The following is a 24,609-nucleotide window of genomic DNA, read 5'->3' on the forward strand; positions in this document are numbered from 1 at the left end:
GGGCTCCAAGATCACCGCAGATGGGGACTGCAGCCAAGAAATTAAAAGATGCTTGCTCCTGGGGCGGAAAGCCATGGCAAATCTAGACAGCACACTAAAAAGCAGAGACATCACCCTGCCAAGAAAAGTGTCTATAGTCAAGGTTATGGTCTTCCCAGTTGCAATGTATGGCTGTGAAAGTTGGACCATAAGAAAGGCTGAGCACCAAAGAATTGAAGCCTTTGAACTATGGTGTTGGACTGCAAGGCGATCAAACCGGTCAGTCCTAGAGGAGATCAACCCTGACTGCTCTTTAGAAGGCCAGATCCTGAAGTTGAAACTCAAATACTTTGGCCACCTAATGAGGACTCACTGGAGAAGAGCCTAATGCTGGGAAAGGTTATGGGCAAGAGAAGAAGGGGACGACAGAGAATGAGGTGGCTGGATGGAATCACTGAAGCAGTAGGCGTGAGCCTAAATGGACTCCAGAAGATGGTAGAGGACAGGAAGGCCTGGAGGAATGTTGTCCATAGGGTCGCAATGGTCGGACATGACTTCAGAACTAACAACAACAACACATTTCACTGCAGCTTTCAAACCTTGGGGTCTTCAGTTCTCAGTTACCGTTGCTATAACTAAGAATTTAGAAAATTTAAGTCACCTCATCTCTGGAAGGCACCCAGATCAGGCATTTAGCACATAGAGAAAGGAGCAACCTGCATTACCAGCTTGCCAACTAGTTAGCATCAGCTATGGATCTACATTTGAAATTGACTGCAGTCCATACCAACCTATGCCATAGTTATGCAAAATTTTAGATTTCAGGGTATTTCCAAATGATTTATGATATTTACATTGCACCTGTTCCAGTTGGTTTCTAACAGCAAAATGGAAGGATGGAATGGAGAACTATCCAGTTACACCAAAAGAAAATGCCTCTTTGCCATAGGGCACAATTCTGAAGCCGACTATAAATATCAGGCAAAATTCTTCTAGGTATTGACTTTTATACAGAGATTATATTTCTCTATCAATTATTCCTGTTCCCAGCTGTACAAAAATGAAATACATTGCTTATTTAAAAACAGATAATCACCTCCTTTATAAATTGCAGGAAATATAACTTTAAATATTTTTAAAAGAAAAATAAATAATATTATGTGAGCAGCTTTTAAACGTGATGCCTAAGCCTATTATATTTCTTTTATTCACCCTAGTGAAAGCCTGAGGATGTTAGCATATTGTATTGAAGTTGTTATGGGGGAAACAAAATTGGATTAAAGTCTAATGCTGGTCACCAGTTGCAGCTGTGCACAAAATTATGCATATATAATTTCTTTTGGAGGTAATAAGAAAATGTCAGAATGAAGTTTTGCATAGGGTGCAGGATGTAATAAATTCTAACTTTCACTTGTAGTTCAAGGCACCAGGTAAATTATCAATTAATGTCTCAAATTGCGATACATCATGTGCTCTAATTCTGCCGTTTTAAAATTCTATCTTCTAAAAATATTTCTAATTCTATTTTTTAAAACTAATTTCACAGTTACTCATTTATTCTCCATAGTAGAGCCTATTAATCCATTATAATCTTGACAACCTTATGTAAAATGAAATGTAAAGGCAATTTGAAGGTATGAGTAGAAGGCTACTGCTTTTTATATCATTTGAATATGCAATCAGTAGATATATTTGTTATTAGTAGAATTACTTTTATTTTCCATGTCTCGATACATTTTTTATACATAGAATCCAAAATTCATATAAGGCGCTAGAAATTAAGGACTTTCAGAAAACATCTTCCACAGGAAGGATGAGGACATTAAATAAACTAAGAAACTTAATGACAGAGAAATCCTTGAAGAAAAGTATCATAAACTAAAGCTGCCTTGTTTGTTTTTGTAGCTACATCATATAAATATAAGTGCAAATCTTTAACTATGAAGATAATTAAAAATAGCATTTAGAAATAAGAATGAAAATAATGTGAAGGCTTCTAATTTGACCTCACTGAATACTTTGCTCATCTAGTGAAAACTGTAAAATGATCAATCTTCATCCATTATCGAAAGAAAACACTGAATATACAGGTTTTACTTTTTGGACAGTAATTGCATATCCCAAAACCCACTCCATGTCAGAGATATAGCAAGTGAGGCTTTTAATGAAAAGTTTATGACCGTGCCCTGAAAAAAAAGTCTATCTGGGAAATTCCTATGTTTGCCAGGACACACTTTGTAAGAAGCTATTTAGATGTTTAAAGTGCTTTGCAAATTGGCATGGCAACCTTTTGAGATTATTATTCATTTTAGACTTTTCCAATGTGGAATCCAGCCCTTGTTAGCAGAGGTTCCAGGTAACTGATTTTTATCCATCTTTCTCACAGTAGGAAAACAGAATAGTTTTCGGTCTTGCCTCATTACACGGGGAAAAAAAATCTGGCAATGATGATCAGATGGTTATTAGTCATTGCAAAGCTGTTGATTTACAAATAGTCAAATCTGTGATTCACAGTACAGTGATCATAGTTCATAAGCATTTATTGCTGCAAATGGTAGTTTTCAAGAGCATTGTATCAGATTTACATGAAAATCAAGGCATTAATTCACTGCTTGCCTTGTTTTTGACACATAGTGCTAAGCAGAATATCGGTCTAAGATATTTTGTTACCAATGTTCTTTCATTGCCTTACATGAAATATGCAATTTGGTCTGCCAAAAAATAATAGCCTGAATAGTACCTGTGCTTTTTAGAATCATTCAGTGCTACCATATTAAAATTATTTGTTCGCATTTATTCAGTAGCTTTCAAACTTTTAATCTTCCAAGATCTGTACATGGCAATAGATTTTCAAGATGGACTCTACATTGCTGGAGATTCTGTCAAATATTCTACAGACAGTTTATGAGGATCAAATGAGGACCCAGACTATTGGGGCAATATGCTAGCAAACATGGGATATGTAGGGAGAAGTAAGGATAAGAAAGTAAGGATACAAACATCTTCCACCTGAGCTGGCATGATGTTTTTGTTCTTTTCTGTTATGAGAGGCAGGAATATCTAGACAAAACAGGAAATATCACAATCTACCTTATTATTATGGGATGTCTCTTAAGCTTTGGGTTAGAAATCTCTGTCATCCATCCCTTTGAGCCTAAGGGTTCCTTGGAATATAATTTGAAAACCATGAACTAAAGTGTTAACCTGAGAAGGTAGTAATACAAAGAATGGAACCCAGACAATGGTGCAAAGAAATTAACTGAACCTTTAGTTGTGTGCCTGCTTGTCCATGGCAGGTAACGAAATCCTGGACTAGCTACTGTAGCTCCTATTACCTGATCCAGCAGGCCTCTTTCCTTTCTTTCTGCATGGATTGCAGCCATTCCAATATAGCTTCCCAAATTCTTTATCTTCCATTACTTGCTTTTACAGTATCCAGCTTGGCAGATCACATTATTAGAGGGTAGTGGTGCAGAAAATGTAACTAGATTATCATTTCTGAACCAGGAATAATTTACATGCCGAGAGGTATCACTCAGAGACTTGGATGTGTTTTGCTATTACACAAGTGGGGCTTTTAAACTCACCGTGCAATGACAAAGAGCACACAGCTGACTCCCAGGCAGGCTAGCAGCACATACATCCAAATATCAGCAGAAAGAGGGTTTAGAAAGGAGAATACCCCAGGATTTGTACCATTTGGCTTCCGGTACAAAATACTGATTCCCAGCGTCATGAATGGCTTTGAAAAGTCTATTACTTTTTCTCTTACGTAGGTAATAGTGAGGGGAGCAACTGCCAGGTCAGCTTTCTGGGAATACAAATTAAAGAATTAACTACTCATTTCCACTGTAGAAACAAATAAACATATTTTTATTGTATCAGTTACTCTCTCAAGCATCAGTATAGGTCAGACATGTCAAACTCGCGATGTCACGTGACGTCGCGCAACGTATTGGGGCAGTTTTGGCATTGCCGGCAATGGGGTGGGTGCGGCTTTCATGTGACGCATCCGGCCTGTGGGCTGGCAGTTTGACACCCCTGGTATAGGTCAATAAATTTCAAACAAAAATGTTTTTTCTCATTAAGGATTGTTGAGAAAGGAATGGAAATGTGTAAGATTATTGTATTCATGTCTACTCAGCAGTAAGTTCCATTGCATTAAGGGGCCTTACTTCCAGAAAATCACTGTAGGAAGGCACACTTATCTTCCTTTTATTTATTCAAAAACATATAGAGCAAGGATGCTTTGTAAATAATGTATTTTTATGATTACTGTATGTGATTTAGTGTTTCATCCTTTTAGGTGACTCTCGAGCGGCTATGATGAAGTGCTGCCGGTAAACACTGAGTATGCAGAATCCATTAAGTGTAACAGAAAAAGTGAAACTGAGAGATTCCAAAGTGATCTTTTTCAAGGCAAATTTTCATATAGAAATATAAATTTAAACTACAATTTACTTAGATTTGATTCTACAGTTCTTCATGCCTCCTAGTCCATATGTGAGCTGGCTGTTTTGTCTGTGTTCGAACAGCACATAATGTTCATGTTGTAAGGAATGGGCTAATACAAAACATGATGCTCAGTGAGTGAGTATAGCCTCTCCTTCCCAAATGTTAACTCAACTATAAGGAGCACAGTCAATACTGATGGATAATAGGAAATATTGTCCAGCAAGATAGGAAGGACAACATTTTGGTCATCTCTAATCTAGAGAAGCAAGGAATATAAGCCACTAAGGTGAATAAAATTATAAGAAGAAAAGTGGCCATCAGCCATTTCTTCCTCCTATATCTGCAGTTAAGGATAAAGAATGTTCAGAGTTCTTAAAATACATGCTTGGTTCACAGTAAGAGAATTGCATTGCATGTAAATTTTTAAGATTGGAGTTTCTGTGGGGGAAAAAAATCTCCATTTAAATTTTGTTCTTGTAATCTATAGAGGAAAAATGGTATTGAGGTTTAGTATTTTATGTTTCTGTTAGTGATCGGTGTAAGTTTATGTGTTTCAGCTAGTGATCAATGCAAGCTGAAATGAATGACCAAGATGATGATTCAATCTTACGTGATCTATGAGTTCTTTGACCATCCCATTCCATTCTCCTTTGTCATTCTGGGCTCCGTATTTTCCATCCGATACTAGTTTTACTTCATAGATGAAGCCTAAAATACTTGATAACTCCTTCAATAAATCCAGGCAGTAACCTTCAAATCGATCATTACCATAAAGAGGTTTGTCAGATTTCCTGTACATGACATAGGGATCTTCCTGTATAAAAATACATGAGACATTCATATAACCAGCTATTTTTGAAATACAGAAAAAAATTAGTCATATGCTAAAATGTATACATGCTTAGCTTAATATCAACATTTTATCTGACTCAATTATGTAAAACATTAATGCTGGCTTGATTTTCTGAGGTCATCACATAACTAAATCTGATTAAGATAGTAAAAAAGAAAACTAGCTTTTCACACACTAAAAACTAACAACTGAAAATCTTAGTGTGTACTAAATCATACAGTTACTAGGATCATAGTCTGGTAATTTGGACCCAAGTTATTAGACAAGAGCAAACTCAAAAGCACCTTGAGGTTTCTTGCCTAGTTGTATATGGAACATAATGTAAGATAATTAAATAGAAAACACTGAGATATTGTTTTCTAAGATTAATATTAGTATTGTGGTATTAGGACATATTGCTGCCCAAGATGCAGCAGCAGGTGGCGACTCACACAGGGTAGGGTGCATCCATGTCACTCTGATAAATAACATGGAAAATCCTATATTAATCTGTCAGTTCCTCCAGTCATAAGAAAAAAGAATATTAAGAATTACTGATCTTTCATGAAAGATCATGTTGTTTTAGATCAGGGGTGTCAAAATGCCAGCCCGCAGGCCGGATGCATCATCAGAGGCTGCGCCCACCCCATTGCCGGCAATGGCAAAACCATCCCAATACGTTGTGTGATGTTGCATGATGTTGCGAGTTTGACATGTGTATTTTAGATGGATTCATCATTTGACATTGCAGAAAGTTATGTTTTTAGGACCTAGATACTATTGAGTGATTTCATTCATTTTAAAAACATAATAAATAAAATAAATTAAGTTCTAAAATAGCCAAAATTTGATGAGAGCATACTATATATGAGAATCGTTTAAGAGTTGGATAATTTATGTGTTATTGACCATCTTAAAATTCTTTGTTGTTTTTGAAATGGACATAGCAACTATAGATATTCTTGGGCATCAGACTGTCAACCTCAATTTTATATATAGTGTATATCCACTATTGTTCAGAGGTACAATATAGACACATCTATTTCTTTTCATTTTCTTCTCAAGATTGCTCTCTCAAACTTGTCTTTGAAATAAAACATGAACACATTTCATCATAGACTCAAACTCTCTTTCTATGTTATAATGCATTTGCTTTAAACAAATAAGTGAACTTGGCTAAAAATTATTTGGAAACACAAGGAGGTTAGGAAGAAAAATATGAACAGAAATGTGGGGTTTGTAAAATATAGAACAATTTCATCTGTGACAAGATTTAGATGATTACCTCAGAGTATATGTGCTGTTAAATTGCATGTGTGACACCTACAAGTAATGCTTATGCTTACACTATTTAAATCCCCAGTTCTTGTGACACCATTACTATAGTACATTTTACTGGAGACATCTGTAATACAAGTTTGTGATTAATAAAAAAATGTTTTTTTAATTAAATAGGCTGTTAGCAAAGCAAATATTACGTTTAAGAAAAATAAAAACAACTGACAGAAAATAACCAGAAAATATGCCAAAACTTACCAAAATAGTGGTGACTATGAGTGTTCGGTTTGCCAGTGAATCTGTTATATTGGTAGATCGGTCTTTATTGCTGTTAGTCATATTAAGGCCACGGTTTGAGTTCCAAACCCCAATCTATATGGAAGAAATTGGATATATGACTGCTAACCAGTAATTTTAGGAAAATGTCTATACAAATGAATGTGTATTATGGATCTATTGTAGAAATTTTATTTATGATTCATATCACAGCAGCAGACTAAAACAGCAGCCATGACAGATACTAAAGGCATGGACCAGACATATTTGAAACTACCAATCTACAAGAATGATGAATTATCAACACAATCGATTACATGAAATACACTGTTGAGATGGGATTAATTATAAGGGAGTGATGTTAGTTGCATATTAGTTACCAGAATTACTTTTATTTCAGAATACACAAGTTTTACATATTGCTTTTGTCTTTTTAATGAATATTTTGAAAATGGAAAAAGAACACCTATTTTCATAAAAGACACTAGGAGTATGCTAACAGGCATAATCACTAATCCTTCTTCTCTGCTGAAAGCATTATTGCTTGACTATTCTAATGATGGAATTAATAAAACAATCACTGATCAATGACACTTGGAAAATTGAAGCTGAATGGAAAAAAAAGAGAGATGATTTCCCAACCTCAGGGTCTTGAGCAATCTTCACAGAATATTATAAATGATTTGGCCCTTAAGAATTTCAAGGGAACATGACAATATCTAGTTGTGTGAATTGAAATTGCAAAATGGGAATGGCATAGTCATAATTTCATCTTTAAGTTTAATGGTTTTTTAATGAAGTTTAATGGAACTGTAGCAGAGGATCTATACTATAGTTGGCAGTTATTCTTTTTGTATTGTAAAGACCAGCTTCAGGGAGGATTGAGTAACATTAAGGGGAGAGGTGATTATTCTTGGCTATACAGTAGATAAGGGAGATCCAGCCCAGGCACTATTTTCATTGGCAGGGGAGCCTCCATTAAGGTTATTTACTAATGCAAATAACAGGACTGGAGGTCTTTTTGTTCAGATGAAAGTAATAATTTTCCATGACTGATATTTGCTTTGAAGATTAATACTATGATTTCATTAATGTCATATTTCAGTGAGTGTGAGTGAATTTTTAAAGATCTGATGCAAATACAAACAGGTTGAATAACCGTTTGTTATCTAACAAATAGGGAAACTACATAAGAAAGGGCAATTAATCTGTCAAAATTATTCCTAGGTGTTAAGCGTTAGCAGAAAAACTTGAGCAAGGCATAAAGAAAGAAATCAGAAAAAGAGAAATGTTTTCAAAAACTTACAGTGAAAAATGACAATTAAATTGTTCATGATTAACCATTGAAGCAGATCCATCAAGGATCAGTCTATAGCAACATCCAGAACAGATTAATGAAATCACTTTTGGGAGGCAAATGGTAAAATTAGACAATGGACATATCTCTTACTCAAGGACCTTGTCCTCTGCTGAGCGCAACTATGCTGAAATTGGCAAAGAGGCTCTGGCCAGCGTTGCTGGAATAAAATTTTTTCATGATTATTTATATGGCAGGGATTTCACTGTCTACACTACTCACTTGACGATGTTTATAGTTTATATGTTTAAATACTGCATGCCTAAGGTCTTTACTGACATAGCCAGTTATAGACAGACTCATTTCTAAGCTTCCAAAAAAATTATACTTAAGTCTATCAAATAAGACACAGGTGAATCTACATTTTGTTGAATGTAGCATAGGACATTAGTAGATCTTCAAAAATATCATTATTTAATGTTTTCACCAAGAAAAGCACATAATGGCTGTCTTGACTGATCACAAAAAAGGTTCAGTATAAATCAAGTCAAATAAGAAAACCATCATTAGAAATCAATCAGATTATACATTGTATGTATAGAAAAAATATAGTTGTTAACCAATTATTAGAATAAAAGAGACAGCAAAACTGCAAAAAAAATTACAGTAATTTTTTTAAAAAATAGGAAAGGGATGGAAAGGGCAACACAAGGCACAATGAATATAAATTAGAAAAACTAATGAAATGATTTCAGAATGCTGCAAGTATATTAGAGATTAGCAAAAGTGGAATTGAAACGAATTCTGTAAATGATAATGGCAAAACAAAATGATGAAAATAGTCATAAATATTATGAGAAGGTTAAAATAATTTAAGGATGCATGTGTTGACAGTGTAACTGGAGACATGTTAAAATATGGGATTGTTTTTTGCTTAAGGAGAGATTGTTCAGCATGTATGTCAAGGCTGTATCTATGCTTGATGCCTAGAAGAATGCTTTTATTGTTCCCTCACACGAAGCAAAATGTCACAAGGTTGAATACATAAACCATAGACAGATTTATTTATTTTATTTATACAGTATGTCTGCTAATGAAGAAGCAGAGTTTGGGCAGCTTATAGAATTTGCATAATAAAACAGAGTGCAAAATCACAATAAAGGTAATTAAAATAATGAATAAAATAAAGTCTGAAATTATGGAAAGTAGGGGCATAATATATAAGTTTTTACCTGTTTCTTGAAAGCTATGGAGGTGGGAGGGAACTTCGGAGGAAAAACTACTCCAAAGGGGAGCAGGTACAGAGAATGCTCAATTATTATCATTTTCTTTAAGGTGAAGATGATTGTTTAGTTATACAAGGAAAAAGATTTCTTGTTTGATGGTACCAATTACATCTGAGGATCAGTCTTAATGTGAGGTTGACCTTAATGACGCTTTTTACTCCGAGTAGCAGCCATCATGGTTTTACAAAGTTTAGGAAAAAAATACACAATCTCAAGATGGTGAACATACCTCCCATTCTCCTCCCATTTTCCCAATAACAGCAATCCTGTGAGGTAAATTGGGCTGAGGAAGAATGACTGGTCCCAAACCACCAGTCAGCTATCATGGCTAGTGGGACTACAACTCACAGTTTTACTGGGACTATCACCTTGTTCACAATTTAATTTATTACAAACAGACCTGACAGTGAATAATCCTGAGTCTGGAATGCCTAGCGATCCAGTAATCTAATTCCAAGATTGAAGCTGGGAGGCCAGAAGTAAGATTGGAATAAGATTTTGAATTTCTTTTCCACTGGAACAGCTTGCACTCGTTAAGTTTGGCATAATTTTGACTGAACAAAGTACAATCTGAACTGTGTTTTTTGCTCTTCAACAAATGATAGATAATTGAATTAGTTTGATTTAGAGCAAGTATATGATAAACAGGATTAAATAATGGATTTTTTTTTTCATGAAAATGGAGTTGAAGGATTGTTGCTAAATAGCATAAGAGTAGTATATAATGGAAGTACAATATGAATGAAAGTAAATTGCACTTTTAGAAAATAATAAAACACTGAGTAGGGAGAAAGACAAGGCTTGTTTAATGTATTTATGGATCAATGTATAAAGAATGCTTGTGGTGATGTTTTGCTGGCAGGAAATGTGAATGTGTGTGTATATTTGAACATATACACAAGTTATACATAAACTGGAACAAGTAAATAAATGGACTGGAAAAGTGTCTACTAAGGATGGGGATATGGATAAAGACCTTTTAATACACTATGTGCAAATTTTTTTAGGAAAATAACAAGTAAGTTTGTAGTTTGATGACATGGATGAATGTGTGTCAAAGTTAGTAAAAAATTCAAGATATATAATTGTGTGCTTCTGTCTCCCTTGTTGCTGGAAGTGAGGCTTAGATATGTCACAAGAAACAAAAAAAATATTGTCAATGTGATGATAATGGGTGTGTCATCCATGGTTAAAAATGAATGGATGATGAATGAATATAAATTATGTAAATATAAAAATGAGTGGCCAGTGTGGGGAAAAAATGGGATGGTTTGGTCAGATAGACAGAAGTTATGAATACATGAAGAACATGTGAATGAACTGAGGGCGGAAAAGAGAATATTTAAAAAAGTTGTGACTGGGGAGAGATGATGGGATTCTCAAAAGGAGAAAGCGGAGCAATGCACAAAGGAATACTTGGTCAAGGAGGAGGCCAAAGATGGTTTGCAAAGGTAACAAGTTATGTGGAGATGTTTTTTTCTGAATTAGTAAATGGTGTTATAAATAAGTTTAAGCTATATTTTATCTGTTAGTTGGCCTGTTAGTATCAAAATCTGATGGCAAACTCAAAGCAGAACTATATTTATTTTCTACTTCTACAAATCCAGAATAACAGTGTCATTGTTTCAGATAATTATTATATGCATTTATAAAGAAATCAATTCAACAACCTGATTCTAAAACTAAGAACATTGTTATATCATAAAGTGGGTTTATTTGAAAGGAAAAGATACCCTACAAATATTTTCAATTTATTTTCCAGAGAAGTATACCATTATACAAGAACCAGGCAGAAGAGAACCTCTGGAATCCAAGTTTCATATATCCTATCCAAAATGGCCAGGAAAGGGAGAATTGAAATGATAGTCCATTTATGAATGATAAATTAATGGTTGTTCTCTTTCTCTGAGCAGCAAAGTCATAAAAGTAAGCAGATGCTGCATACTAACCTTGACCAATCTTCTAATTTCTTTGGTGCTGACCACCACAGCAAATCTCAGATCTATGCTTCCCAGCTACTTGAGATATACTGACTCAACAAGATGACTGGTTATTGAGAATGCTGGGAAAATTATTTCCTCTTTCTCTCCATCCCTGGAAGCTAGACTTCTACTTCCCTCCATTTCTACCCAAAGGCACATTTTTTTAGTATACCTTTTCTCTCGTGATCTCTTAAGAGTCTGATTTGCTGTTCTGCTGGGTCCAAACCTAGGGATACCCTGGCAGTGATAAAACCACAATCTTCTGCATGTAAAGATTCTATTCTTTTGCTAATTGCCACCTTGTATTTTAAAATATTTTAGAATGGTTGAAATATGGGCAATGAGAAATTATAAAAAGCACCGGTATAAAAACTAAAACCAACCAGCACAGTCACAAACCATAGAAGATAAAAGATAGAAACACAATACATTAACATTAGTGGGATCACAGTGTTGGTTAGTTTTACAGCAATGAAAGATCAGAATTGCGTTTGAAGGAATAACATCACGGATCACATCACTAGGGGGAATTCAGGCTTATTGCAGTTTAGTGACAATTCAGAGTGTATTTTGTGAGAAATACTTCCCAACGCATGAATTGAATAAATACCAAATTAAATTAATTTACATATATTACTACATGTCAGATTATGGACAATAGTTATCACTGACAATAAAATATTAAGAGTATGCAAATTGGTTCTGATTCTGAATTTAAGGCTTTGCCTCAAGAAACCACTTATTTGCCTTCATTAATGACTCAAAATGATCTGAATCATTTACCAATTTGAATCTTTGCATTCGGCTTTAAATAATATTTTGTTCCTTATTATTAATTAGCTTCACAGTTTAATAATTAGGTATTAGGTATTAGGTGAGGTTCAAGGTTTTGGTAATGGTTTTTAAGGCCCTACATGGCATGGGTCCGGAGTACCTCGGGGATCACCTGCTGCCGGCGTCAACTTCCCTCCGCCCTGTGCATTCCCACAGAAAGGGCCTCCTCAGGCTGCCACCGGTCAGAGAATGTTGGCTGGTGGCCCCCAGGGGGAGGGCCTTCTCTGTGGGTGCCCCGGCTTTATGGAATCAGCTGCCGGTTGAGCTCCGGATGGCACCTGACCTTCGCTCCTTCCGACGCGGTCTGAACACCTACCTATTTGAGCAAGCCGGCCTGGCCTGATGGGGGATGTGCTGGGGTTTTTTGGGGGGATTTTTATATTATTTTACTGTTTTTAGCTCGGGCTCTTATTTAATTCTTATTTAATTTTTGTATTCTGTATTTTTTATGTGCCCTGTTCACCGCCCTGAGTCCTTGGGGAGAAGGGCGGTATACAAATATAATAAATGAAAATGAAATGAAATATTTTATTAGGAATACAACTCAAACTAAATACAGTATACTGAGCCAATAGGTGCATCATGCAAAAAACTGTAATTTTTTATTTCCTGATTTATTTATTTGTGGTACAAAAACATGTGATAGAATCATTCTGAGATTTAAGAAACAGGAAGTGATTCTATTTAATGACACCAATTTTGTTTTCAATATGCATGGGAATTTATTATGGATGCATTACTTTTCCTTCTAGTGAACAGCTCTCAATATGCCTCTTACATGGACAGAAATGTTCTTTGATCAAAAATAATTTACATCTATATTATAACTGATATAGGTTTTTATACACACATGCATATATATTATATTAGTCCATAATAAGCCAAAAATACTATTCAGTATCATCTACAGCTATGTTGCACTGATCAAAACATTTTTGTAGCTGCATTCAGTGCTCACCAGAACAAAAGGTGGATTATTAATCAAAGGAATCTGATCAGATCATTATAAGGTACAAATTGATGGTTAATCAATATCTTGAAATGCATTTAGCACCCTTTTTATTAAATCTTTCACTAACCATTACAAATCCTTGAAAGAGGAAGAAGTTTATTCATTCATAAAAGCACAATGAAAATTTAATTTTGATTTTTGGCAGTACAGCTAATACTTTGGATTAAACCAGGTTGATAACATCGTGTTCTAAATTGTAATAATCTTTATTATGTATTCATCCCAGTCTAATGTGTAGCAAGACTTCCTATAGGCTCAAAAATCTGTTTTGCACAGGAAAACACATTCCAATATATTGTCTCTAAACTGCAATTTAATACCATTTTTCAAAATCCCAAGGAACAGTTTGAGACTTGAAGCAACAGTTCCTTACACAGCTTGTCTAGATACAAACCTTCTTCCAAACTTTATATAAATGATTAGAAACTTCACCAGCAACCTTAATTTATAAAAGAACAAAAAAGAACACATAACAATTCTTCGTTAAAAATAAAATGCAAAACTACTATAGTTGTATACTTAGATTGTCATTATAATTTTCTAATAGCATTAAGATTTACTGAGTTAATTATTGCTGGATTGAGACAATATTGGATTTAATAATTAATAGTACTCAACTTTCATGTATCTAAATTAGAAGTGCCTTCATATTGATTTTATTTCAATTTCCCATATTTCTTCACATGCATTTTTCTTTAGGCCCTTTCTTTCAGAAAACTTCACAAAATGCATTTTGCTTATAATTAATATATGGATCTGCACTGGATCTGAGCATTTTTTTCTGTTCTATTCTTGTAATAGATAAGTACTACAATACAATTATCATATATGGTAACAGGAATAATTTGGACAATTCTTTTCACTTTAATAGTTTCTGTTGTAAACTAGAGCCAGATTTTGACATAATTGACTAATTAATTAATGAATTCTTCTATTGAAAAAAAGTTGGCTGATCAATAAAGTAGCTAAATGAGGAGATGAATCAAACTAAGGAATATATATCAGATAGGGCTGAAACTGAAATTGAATTAAGCTTCCATTGATTATGTAGTTCCAACAAATTTGTATGTACCACATAATAAAACGTTGTGAGAAGTATAACATTTGAGTACTGCGGATATACAGATACTACTGTATGTATGCTAAAAGATCCTACCCTTGTCTGTCACTTTTTGAAAATAGGGAGGGAAGGGGATAAACAAGTAAAGTTGAATCCACAATGCTGAACTGGGTTCAAACTGGACTATATGGTCACTATTAATTCCAAAACCAGATCTAATCTTATGACATTCTAAAGTCCATCTTGATAAAATAGTATAGCCTGGAGGTTTTGCTTATATATGGACCTCTTATTGAAAAATGTATGAACATCAACATATGGCATGATGTCACCTTATGAAAATATAGTATTTGTGAAGGATGTATATTTAAAGGGTTTAAGAAAGACCTCTGTCCACAAAGCCTATACACACAGATATACATGCAGTGATTTACCAAAGTAATTTGGTAAAATAAAATATTTGTGTCTCTTGCCATGAACACATATCTTTTTCTTCTTCAGAGATTTCTCCGTATTGTATATAATTGTGAGCATTAGCTATGTGTGTATTTGTGAGGGATGTGGAAGTGGAACTGTATAAACTCCAAAAGAGACTCCCAAACCCTTATTTCTTATAAGGAAAGATGAAGTCTATAAGATCATTTTTACAATGCAAATATGCCAATAAAGGTAGTTTGCATAGGAGTAAAAACTTGTATGGTATGAAATAACATAAACCAGACCTGATGCTTCCATTTCAAATATGGAGCTATATGTGGGCACGGCCATCTATTACATTCATCTGTGCATGTGTTACATAAATTGTACCATTACAATAAAGTGGCATATCTGAATGATATTGGTTTCAAGATTCAAATGTAGATCCATATACCTATTATTCAGTTTATATACATTTGACTGATCTTGGGTTTAGATTGTCAAAATCCAGTACGTGCCTCCAAGGTTAAGCATATGATTTCAAATTTGTAACCTTTGAACCTGAGCACAAGATCATGGACAACTCCTAGTTTCAGCTATTGTAGATCCTTGTCTACCTACACAATATACTGTATGCTGTGGCTTTGATAATTAATTAGAATTTTACACCAATTCTAAGATATAAAGGCATGTCAATTAAATTTACAATATATTTATGCATTTGGGCAGCTGTAAATATAAATTATCATAGACTGGAAGAAACCATTTTTCGCTTGTACATATATTATTAAACACTTAGATGTAAGTAAAAAAAATATTGCATATCCATTTCCTTTCAAACATATAGCACATTCTAGTTATTAAAATTAAAGCATGAAAATAAGTAAATAGACTGTGCATTGCTAATACATTTATTTCTTTGATTTATGATTGATTTATAGTTTATATAAATCTTTGTATATTCCAATGCTCAAGGTAGTTTACAAGAATCTACAGGTTACCTATTACACACCGGGTTTGTGTTAATTTCAAAGGGTCATTTTTATTAATTTTTCCATATTTGTTTCAAAAGAGATTTCATTATAAACATAATACAGATGCAAACACGTTTTGCTTTATTTAGCTGAAGGGAAATAAATGTCACTGAAAAAAAACCAGGTATTAAATTACCGTATGACATTCAACAATTCAAAGAATATTTAGTGTTAATAGTATCAGTGGCAATAATATTCAGCCAGTGGCATATACATTGGTTGAAATAGCAAGCACACAGCTCTTCAAAACTAGTTATAATGATTTGGATCCATTCTTTGGCAGTGAGAGAATAATAAAGGGCCAAAATATCAGCATGTTTGTAACAGGTTTTACAGGAAGACATGTGCATAAATGTTTACATTGAGTGAAAAAAAGTAACCTGTTTCAGGTTTTTTTAACATTTAGTTCCTAGTCATTCTTGCAAATTCATAAAGCTTCTAATTATGTAGGAGCTATCATATTTAGCTCCTCATTAAAAATAAAAGTTACACGAGCTGTAAGAAGTTCTGCAAGGTTTATATTAAAGACAAATGTTACAAGTAAACAATTGGATAACTTCACACTAGTGCTGTCAATTGGTACAAACTATGAAGTAAAAGGCGAAAGATTTATACGATCTGAAGAGAAACCAGAGAAATAGTGAAGTAAATATTCATAAGAGTGAAGATTGTCCTTGCAAGTAGGGAGCAAGGTAGAAACCGTTCCAGACTGCACATGGTCTTTTTTCTTAAATAAAAAAAAATCAGATTTATGCCATATATTCAAGTTGTAGTACACCAAGATCAGGAACTTTTTCCGTATTTTGCAACTTCCCACACACATACCATTTACCTATTATCGGTCCATTTACTTATTATCATTTCATCAATATACACTCTGATGGCTTCTTTTCTCTAGGCCTGCTTGAAAGACAAATTGCCTCAGAGTCAGTTCAAGAAGCTTTCCATCCTTAACTAGCCTACAGTATGCTTGCGGAATCAGCTAAAGTTTGTCTTTTTAAAATAGAACCCCCAGTTGAAAAAGCTGATGTTCAGAAACTATTCAATAAAAGGAAAAATCACAGAAATAGCTCACTGTCTGGGATACGAGGTAGAAGTGTTTTTAAAATTATTTTTTTTGGAAATGGTATTGGCTACTTTTACAGTTGAGCAGCAACAATGAGAACTATACCATTCTCCATTCTCCACACACACACACACACACACACACACGTCAGTATTTCTAATACTTTATAAAATAGGTTACACCCCATAAATCTTCACATTACTGGAAAAATGGAGTAATGAAAAACAAAGATATGGCCCCCAAAGCAGTACAATCTATTAATCTATTTGTAATTAGCATGCTTTCAAACTGCTAGGTGTGCAGGAACTCAGGCAAGTAACAGGAGCGCGGAGCTTGGGTTTCAAACCAGGCTTTCAATCAATGAAAAACCAAATATATCAGCAGAAAATATTCTTATCTAATCTTTGTAGACAAAAATCCACTTAGGTGGCCTTTCAGAAATTATTAAAGAAATGAAAAATGCAAAATGTATTTGTCAATAGAAACTCTCAATATCCACGAAATCAGAACACGATTGAGTAGCACAAACATATTCAAAAACAAAGCATTGTTTGGCATCCTCTGAACTGGTCTGAACATTAGATAGTAGAGAGAGATGTAGCTAGAAATGGTTGCTAAATCAATAGGAAATATTTTCTGTTTTATCTATACTGTAAACTTCCACTGATTCACAACTATAAAATATGCTTTTATAAAAGGGGATTTTTAAATGGAAATAAATATGAAAAGGGAGGAAATACTGTATTTTGAAGGGTGTTATGTCCTAGCATTTACAGAACAAATATGCAGAGAACTCACATATTAGGCATACATAATTAAGGCCTTTGAACTCTGGTGCTGGAGAAGACTCCTGCGAGTCCCTTGGACTGCAAGGCGATCAAACCGGTCAGTCCTAGAGGAGATCAACCCTGACTGCTCTTTAGAAGGCCAGATCCTGAAGTTGAAACTCAAATACTTTGGCCACCTAATGAGGACTCACTGGAGAAGAGCCTAATGCTGGGAAAGATTGAGGGCAAGAGAAGAAGGGGACGACAGAGAATGAGGTGGCTGGATGGAGTCACTGAAGCAGTAGGCGTGAGCTTAAATGGACTCCAGAAGATGGTAGAGGACAGGAAAGCCTGGAGGAACATTGTCCATAGGGTCGCGATGGGTCGGACACGACTTCGCAACTAACAACAACACAATTAAGTATGTTACAAAGTTTCTTACAAAACAAGCAGCTCCATTCCACAATGAGATCCAAGTTTGGGATCACTCCATAATGGATCTTACCTTAGAACACTGGATCTTAGAACACTGTCCAGTTGGATCTTATTCTTGGCCAGTGCATGACAGAGCATGAAAATAAACCTTTCACATACCTTTTCACATTTCTGTGGTAAACAGATTGAACTAAAGATGAATATGTATAACAATAATTCAGGAAATTACGAATGTGTGGAACTTATAGCTTATTAATCCTATACCTGGTATTTTTTAAATAAAGATCAGTTATACATCATTTTTCAGTCCTGCTTCATTGAAGAAGTGACTTTTATGTTTTGTGCCAATTGACAGCCCCCCTGAAGAAGCCTGTCAATGACCTTGATATGAAGAACTGCATACAACACAAATAGGTGAGATAATGCAGAGCATATGACAGTAATATCAAGTCTTGCAACCCCATCTAAAAAGGATGAACAACACACCATGTTGTGCCTTGTGTTGGATATTCTCTGAATTTGGTTGGGTTAATAGTATAAATAACAACCTTTTGTTGGATATTCTCTGAATTTGGTTGGGTTAATAGTATAAATAACCTTTATTTAGAAGCTTTAAATACATTGGAGCATATTGGACCAGTTGAGGAAAAAAGCATCTTTTTTTTTTAAAAAAAGCCACCATCAAGATAGGGCTGCATGGAGGAGTCTTATCTTCTATTACAATTGTTTTCTTGAAAGCCTTGTGAATAATTTCAAAGAGAAGATGGTGAACAATGGCAGAACTATAAAAGTGATAGCTTTTGAATATAACAAACCAGATCATGGCCTGCTGTAGTCAGCATAGAACAACTTCAGTATTTCCTTATGTGGCCCAATGAGTGTATCAGAGCACCAGGGGGAACCAGTAAACAATAGCAAAGAGATACCTAAATGCTTAACACTTTGCTGTCAGTTAGTGGTTATTAATTCTTGCAGACCAGACCTGTACTGTGCCATCATTGCTTCCTGTTGTCTCCAAAAGCAACTTGTCTATGCAAGCTTCAGGCAGAAGACAGTACTGCTCCTCAAATATAGGTACTATTGATCACATACAATGGAATGTGGTGTTTACCATGAGCTCAGAGATGTCTCCTTCTAACCTTGGTAGAGAATATAGAAGGACAACTTTGGTAACAAATGAATAAGAAAATAAGACCATAAACCAATGTCCTGTCTTAGATTTTACTGTGTTAGCAAAATACTCCAAAAGTCATTTTCTGATCTTGGAAGAGTAAAAAAAAAGCCTTTTGTTTTCTTATCATTTTGTTTATGATAGTTGTAATAGTTTTGAAAATTTGAGGGGGGAAAAGGGAAACATATGCTTAAGATGAAAGATCAACAACATGAATGCACAAATCAATTTTTCCAGACTCAGGAATTCTGGGAGTTGAAGTCCATGAGTCATAAAAGAGCCGAGGTTGCCTACCCCTGCAGTAGGCCTTTAAATATCTACAGTCTTGCTGACTGTACCATCCGAGTCATATTAGGAATACAGTGGTACCAAACAGGTTACCTTTTCCATTCCTTCTTCCTTCAGGCTGATGATATCCAAATCAAAATCTTTTCTTAAACCATCTGTTTTGTTGAAAGAAATCCGTCCTGTCAAACCATTCCAGCGGCCCTAAAAAAACAGATAAACAGGGAGATAGAAATATGATTATGTGCAGTACGTATGTTTAGCCTCAGCTTTTATGAATCTATCCAAAATAGATGGGTAACTTCTATTCCTTGCTATAATTACTTTTGAAACTGATAAAAGTACCCTTGTTTGATTAATTCCGTACTTTTCCTTAACGTATCATTTCATTAATAGCTACGTAGTTACCCACACCATACCTTGGCTTAAGGGCTGCATTACTGTCTCTTACAGTTGTGGCTGTTAAGTGACTGTGTAAACAGACAGAACAAAAGAGCTGCCTGCCAAAGGTAGCCCGGCAGTTCCCTTCCATGCACAGAAGAACCTGAACAGTGCAGGAATGGAGCTCAGATCTTCAGAATCCAAACTTTGTTTCTCTAACCCAGTTCATGAATTCCCTTCCCTTCCCTTCCACCCACAGAAGTGAAGTTCTGCAAAGTTCCAAAGATCCAAACTTTCCTTTTGCACTCTGACCAAGGATTTACACACACCCTTCTTAGTGTAGGGAGGGGAGGGGAAATCCTTCAGCAGGTAGTAACATTTTGGCTTTTTTCGAGGGTGGGAGAGTGGGGGTGGGGAACCACATGTTCACAGGGTGCTTGGTAACACGTTGCCAAGCAGCTAGATCACCTTGGTAACAAGTTGCCAAGCACCCAAGGGGGACAGGGGACATTTTATGACATTGGAAGTGCTTTACAAATCTTTTCCCAGCCATTCTAACTTCAAATGGTCATTAAATAACTGGTTATAAATTGAGGACTACCTGTAATAATGATATCAAACAATACAAACATTGAAGCCAAAAAGAAGATTATGGACTGATGAAATTGAAAGAAAGGAATTTTAAGGAATATTAAATTATCATTTATCACAATATTATTCAACTCTTGGAACCATTAGCATAATTTATGACAAAAAGTAATAGTTTTTGAAGTGACTTGAGATAATAATATCTCCATCTGCACCTCATTTATGGTAACATTACTACTGTACATTTTATTTATCTAGTTTGATCTCAACCTCTTGTATCAAGGATTTTTATATTGATCCCAAATTTTCCATTTCATGTCACTAATGTTCAGTATAAACCATATATAATACTCATTCAATCCACATAGGTAGGACAAGGCACATACATGCCTTTTCTATTATTAGTTAGTCAGATATTTAGACTGAATTTGGCATTTTTATCCACCTATCAAGTCCTTACCAAAATCCTGGGATAGGAAGAGGTTCATTGATGGTGTTTTAAAAACACGATGGTTACATCAATGTATTAGAAATGCATACATATTTGACTAATATTTTTATTAGAAAAGTATATATGGAAGTATATATAACTGTGTGTTATTGTAATGACATACTGTATTTTTTTTCTTTGTTGTATTTCTATCACTTTTAGAGCACTTTTTATGTATGCATCTCCATTACTGTAACTGTATTGTATTTTGCTTCCCTTTTCTTCTATTATTAATTAAAAAACAATTTTATATATATTTTAAGCATTGATGAAATTGAAAGAAAGGAATTATACATATGTATATAATATATTAAAAAAAGAAATTGACTCTTATGCTTCCACAAAGCTCTGTCACATCACAGCAATGTGATGTATCCCAGTTAGGTTCACACACAGAAAGACACATATAACAGGCACTGAAAGTTGATTTGATGATTACTTTTTGTTAGACAAAGGGTTGTTCTAATACTGTTTAAGATGGATGTGCACTGAATTTCTGAAAACAAGGATATATAAAAGTGCAGCACCCATACTACCCAATGTGTAAATGTGTGTCCTTGTTATTCTGACATGGAACACACAGAAAGCAGCTATACACTTATATGATGAGAGCATAAAGAATGCACTTGTATTCACAACAGAATAAACTCTGCCTATATGTGGTGGCTTAGTGGGTTAGGACACTGAGCTTGTCGATCAGAAGGTCGGCAGTTTGGTGGATCAAATCCCGAGTGCCGCGTAACAGAGTGAGCGCCTGTTACTCGTCCCAGCTTCTGCCCACCTAGCAGTTCGAAAGCACGTAAAAATGCAAGTAGAAAAATAGGGACCACTACGGTGGGAAGGTAACAGCGTTCCGTGCTAGTCATGCCGGCCACATGACCACGGAGACGTCCTCGGACAAGCGCTGGCTCTTCAGCTTTGAAACGGAGATGAGCACCGGCCCCTAGAGCCGGAAACGACTAGCACGCATGTGCGGGGGAACCTTTACCTTTACCTTTATATGTATGTAGAAAGTGAAGAGGAACTTTACTCATCTGTGACCTTGTAATACTGCAACCTATTTATTCTGTGTAAGGGTCACAAAGAGCCTGGCAGCTCCTAATTCCAATTCCAAATCTTCATATGTTCATTAATTAAATAATCATATAAGTGTTCCAAACAAACAGACAAAATTACTGAATTTTGTCACAAACATGGGAAAATTGATTTCAGTATGGTTTTAAAACCAACGATTTGTTACAAATTATAAAGATGGTCTTGAAATCTGTTCTGCAGCCTGGTGTTTCTGTTTCTTCGTGTGTGGTGGGTTGGTGTTTTGTTTCGTTTTGTTTGGTTTGGTTTTCAGCATTCAGCTTTTCTTCAAAATCTAGCAAATTATCTTGCCATGATAAGAAAAAAATAGCCAAGTGTAGATCAAATGGTGAATATGATATATATCTTTATGTACAGTTTGTTTATTATTATTCCTCATTCAGCAGCTGTTTTAGGAAAATATTTTGAAGGGGACACATTTAGGAACAATTATTTAACTAAATGAAAAGATTATACAATACACTGAAAAAGATGGCCAGTGACCTTATGATCCTGACCAATTTTCTGAGGCTAATTGATTTGAAAAGGAAAATAAATGTGAGGAAAGAGATTGCTATATTTTTCTTCTCAAAAGTGCCATCAGGTCCTCCATTTGTTACTTGGGGGGGAAGCATGCTTGCTTTTGCAAGAAAATTACTGCTTTTTCTTAAGGAATATACTCATTTTCAAAGGGAGAGTGAAGCATTAAACTACTTTTAGATATCAAATGATATAAGACTATGGGGAGGGGACTTCTGGGAAACGATGTATTCCCATGACTGATTGTATCTGAATATTGGTCTTAGGCGACATACATCATCATATCAATCCACATGAAAACTAGTATATGACCTACATATACACATTTCTGAAGCAGTAGGTGTGAGCTTAAATGGACTCCAGAAGATGGTAGAGGACAGGAAGGCCTGGAGGAACGTCGTCCATAGGGTCGCGATGGGTCGGACATGACTTCGCAGCTAACAACAACAACCATACACATTTCCCCTACATATACCAGAATGTTTCATTTGTACTATGAAATAATTGTAGGGTGTTTTGATTTTTTGTTTGGGGGCTTTGTTTTTGTTTTTTTGGTCTTTTTGTGGAACTTGGACATTATTAGATATCTGCAAAGCTACTATTTAAGTATATGTTTTCTAAAAGTTACAACTAATGTTCATGAGATGACCAAAAGACCATGAGCTCAAGTCCTGCCTTAGCCATGAAAGCCAGCTGGGTGATTTTGGATCACTTTCTCTCAGCCCAAACCATCTCATGGTGTTGTTATGGAGAAGAAAGGTATGTTGGATTTGTTTGACAGCTTGAGTTATTTGTAAAAAGAATAAAGGCAGGAAATAGATGGATGGATGGATGGATGGATAGATAGATAGATAGATAGATGTTTTCCAACCCTGAAATAGTGATGGTGGTGATTTCTATCAAGAAAAATCTACTAAGTCAGAATTTATGTTTTTAATATTGTGGACTTTATTTAGAAATATAAAACTTTAAAACAGATAGACTATTTTCAGCTAGGAAAATCAGCTTGCTGTATTTCTTGGAAGTTTATCAGGTACCCAGCAAATAATGAGTGTCTTCATAGAAATTGCAATTTAAAAAAACATAGATTCCTCTTTTGGTATTTCCTGTGCTGCATAGAACAATCTCTTCTATACGCAAACCATCAAAAAAGGCCAGTGAAAAATTCTGTGGTATTTAAAGTTTGTAATCATTCTAAGATATGTTGCTGCTGAAATACAGATCTGATTTATATACATTTGTCAAGTTAGTATATGGACCTGTTAATAGTAAATATAACACAAATAGGACTTAAAAATTAATCTTTTATTGCAATAGAAATAAATGGATTACCTTTAGATCAATAGTACAACAGTACAACATACGATACAATTTGAATGTGCCATTCTGTTTCTCAGATTTTACAAACTGTATCCATATTCTTAAAATAGGAAATCTAGCCTGTGATTATTCCACCTCGTTATTCATAGCATCTGTAAAATTTTTAGTGCTAATGTGAGGAACTGTAAATTCTAAGGTCAGAAGGAAATCCATTTAGCAAAATAATATGCATTTATATCCACCCAAACACACACTTATACAAAATGAACTATCCAATTTCCCTCCCCAAAGTCCCATGGTATGAAAAGATTCTGAGGTAATCAAAAGAGGATCTAGATTTTAGCTCTAGGTATCCAATTCATCTGTAATAGCACTCAGTTGTCTATCTAGGTGTATAAAATCTAGTTGAAAACACTGCCATCTCAAAAGAGAAGGAAGGAAGGAAGGAAGGAAGGATTGAGTTTCCCTGTATGATATAACATACAGGGCAATTGATGGCAATTCTAGTACATAAGAATTGTAATACAATTGTAGACATATGCTACATAAATTTGAATATTGCCTTCTTTGTGAGAAAGAATGAATGAACTTTTAAGAAAAAGTGATAGTTGAAAACAAAGCATTCATTTTCTGCATTTCAACAAATACATTCTTTTGAGGCAATTCTGAAAAAAAGAATACTTGTTTCAGTTTCTCAAGCTCACAACAAATAGAAATTTACCAGAAGTTGAAATTCAATAGTTTCTTGATTAA

The 24,609-nt window shown here is 34.8% G+C and overlaps 1 protein-coding gene across 2 annotated transcripts in view; it reads right to left on the reverse strand.

Moving 5' to 3' along the window:
* Positions 1 to 24,609, reverse strand: part of GRIK1 (glutamate ionotropic receptor kainate type subunit 1) — a 161,636-nt gene that overhangs the window by 24,651 nt on the left and 112,376 nt on the right. Inside the window, exons 8-12 of one of the 2 annotated variants that reach the window (XM_083361816.1) lie at positions 19,563 to 19,670; positions 13,626 to 13,670; positions 6,803 to 6,916; positions 5,045 to 5,248; positions 3,567 to 3,790 (exon numbers count right to left, since the gene is read on the reverse strand). In XM_083361816.1, coding sequence (XP_083217942.1) covers positions 3,567 to 3,790; positions 5,045 to 5,248; positions 6,803 to 6,916; positions 13,626 to 13,670; positions 19,563 to 19,670 — 695 coding nt within the window. The remainder of the gene's footprint in view (positions 1 to 3,566; positions 3,791 to 5,044; positions 5,249 to 6,802; positions 6,917 to 13,625; positions 13,671 to 19,562; positions 19,671 to 24,609) is intronic. The other variant, XM_083361817.1, reaches the window with a different exon arrangement.

This window comes from Vipera ursinii (assembly GCF_947247035.1).
Source record: "Vipera ursinii genome assembly, chromosome: 4".
NCBI classification, from domain to species: domain Eukaryota; kingdom Metazoa; phylum Chordata; class Lepidosauria; order Squamata; family Viperidae; genus Vipera; species Vipera ursinii.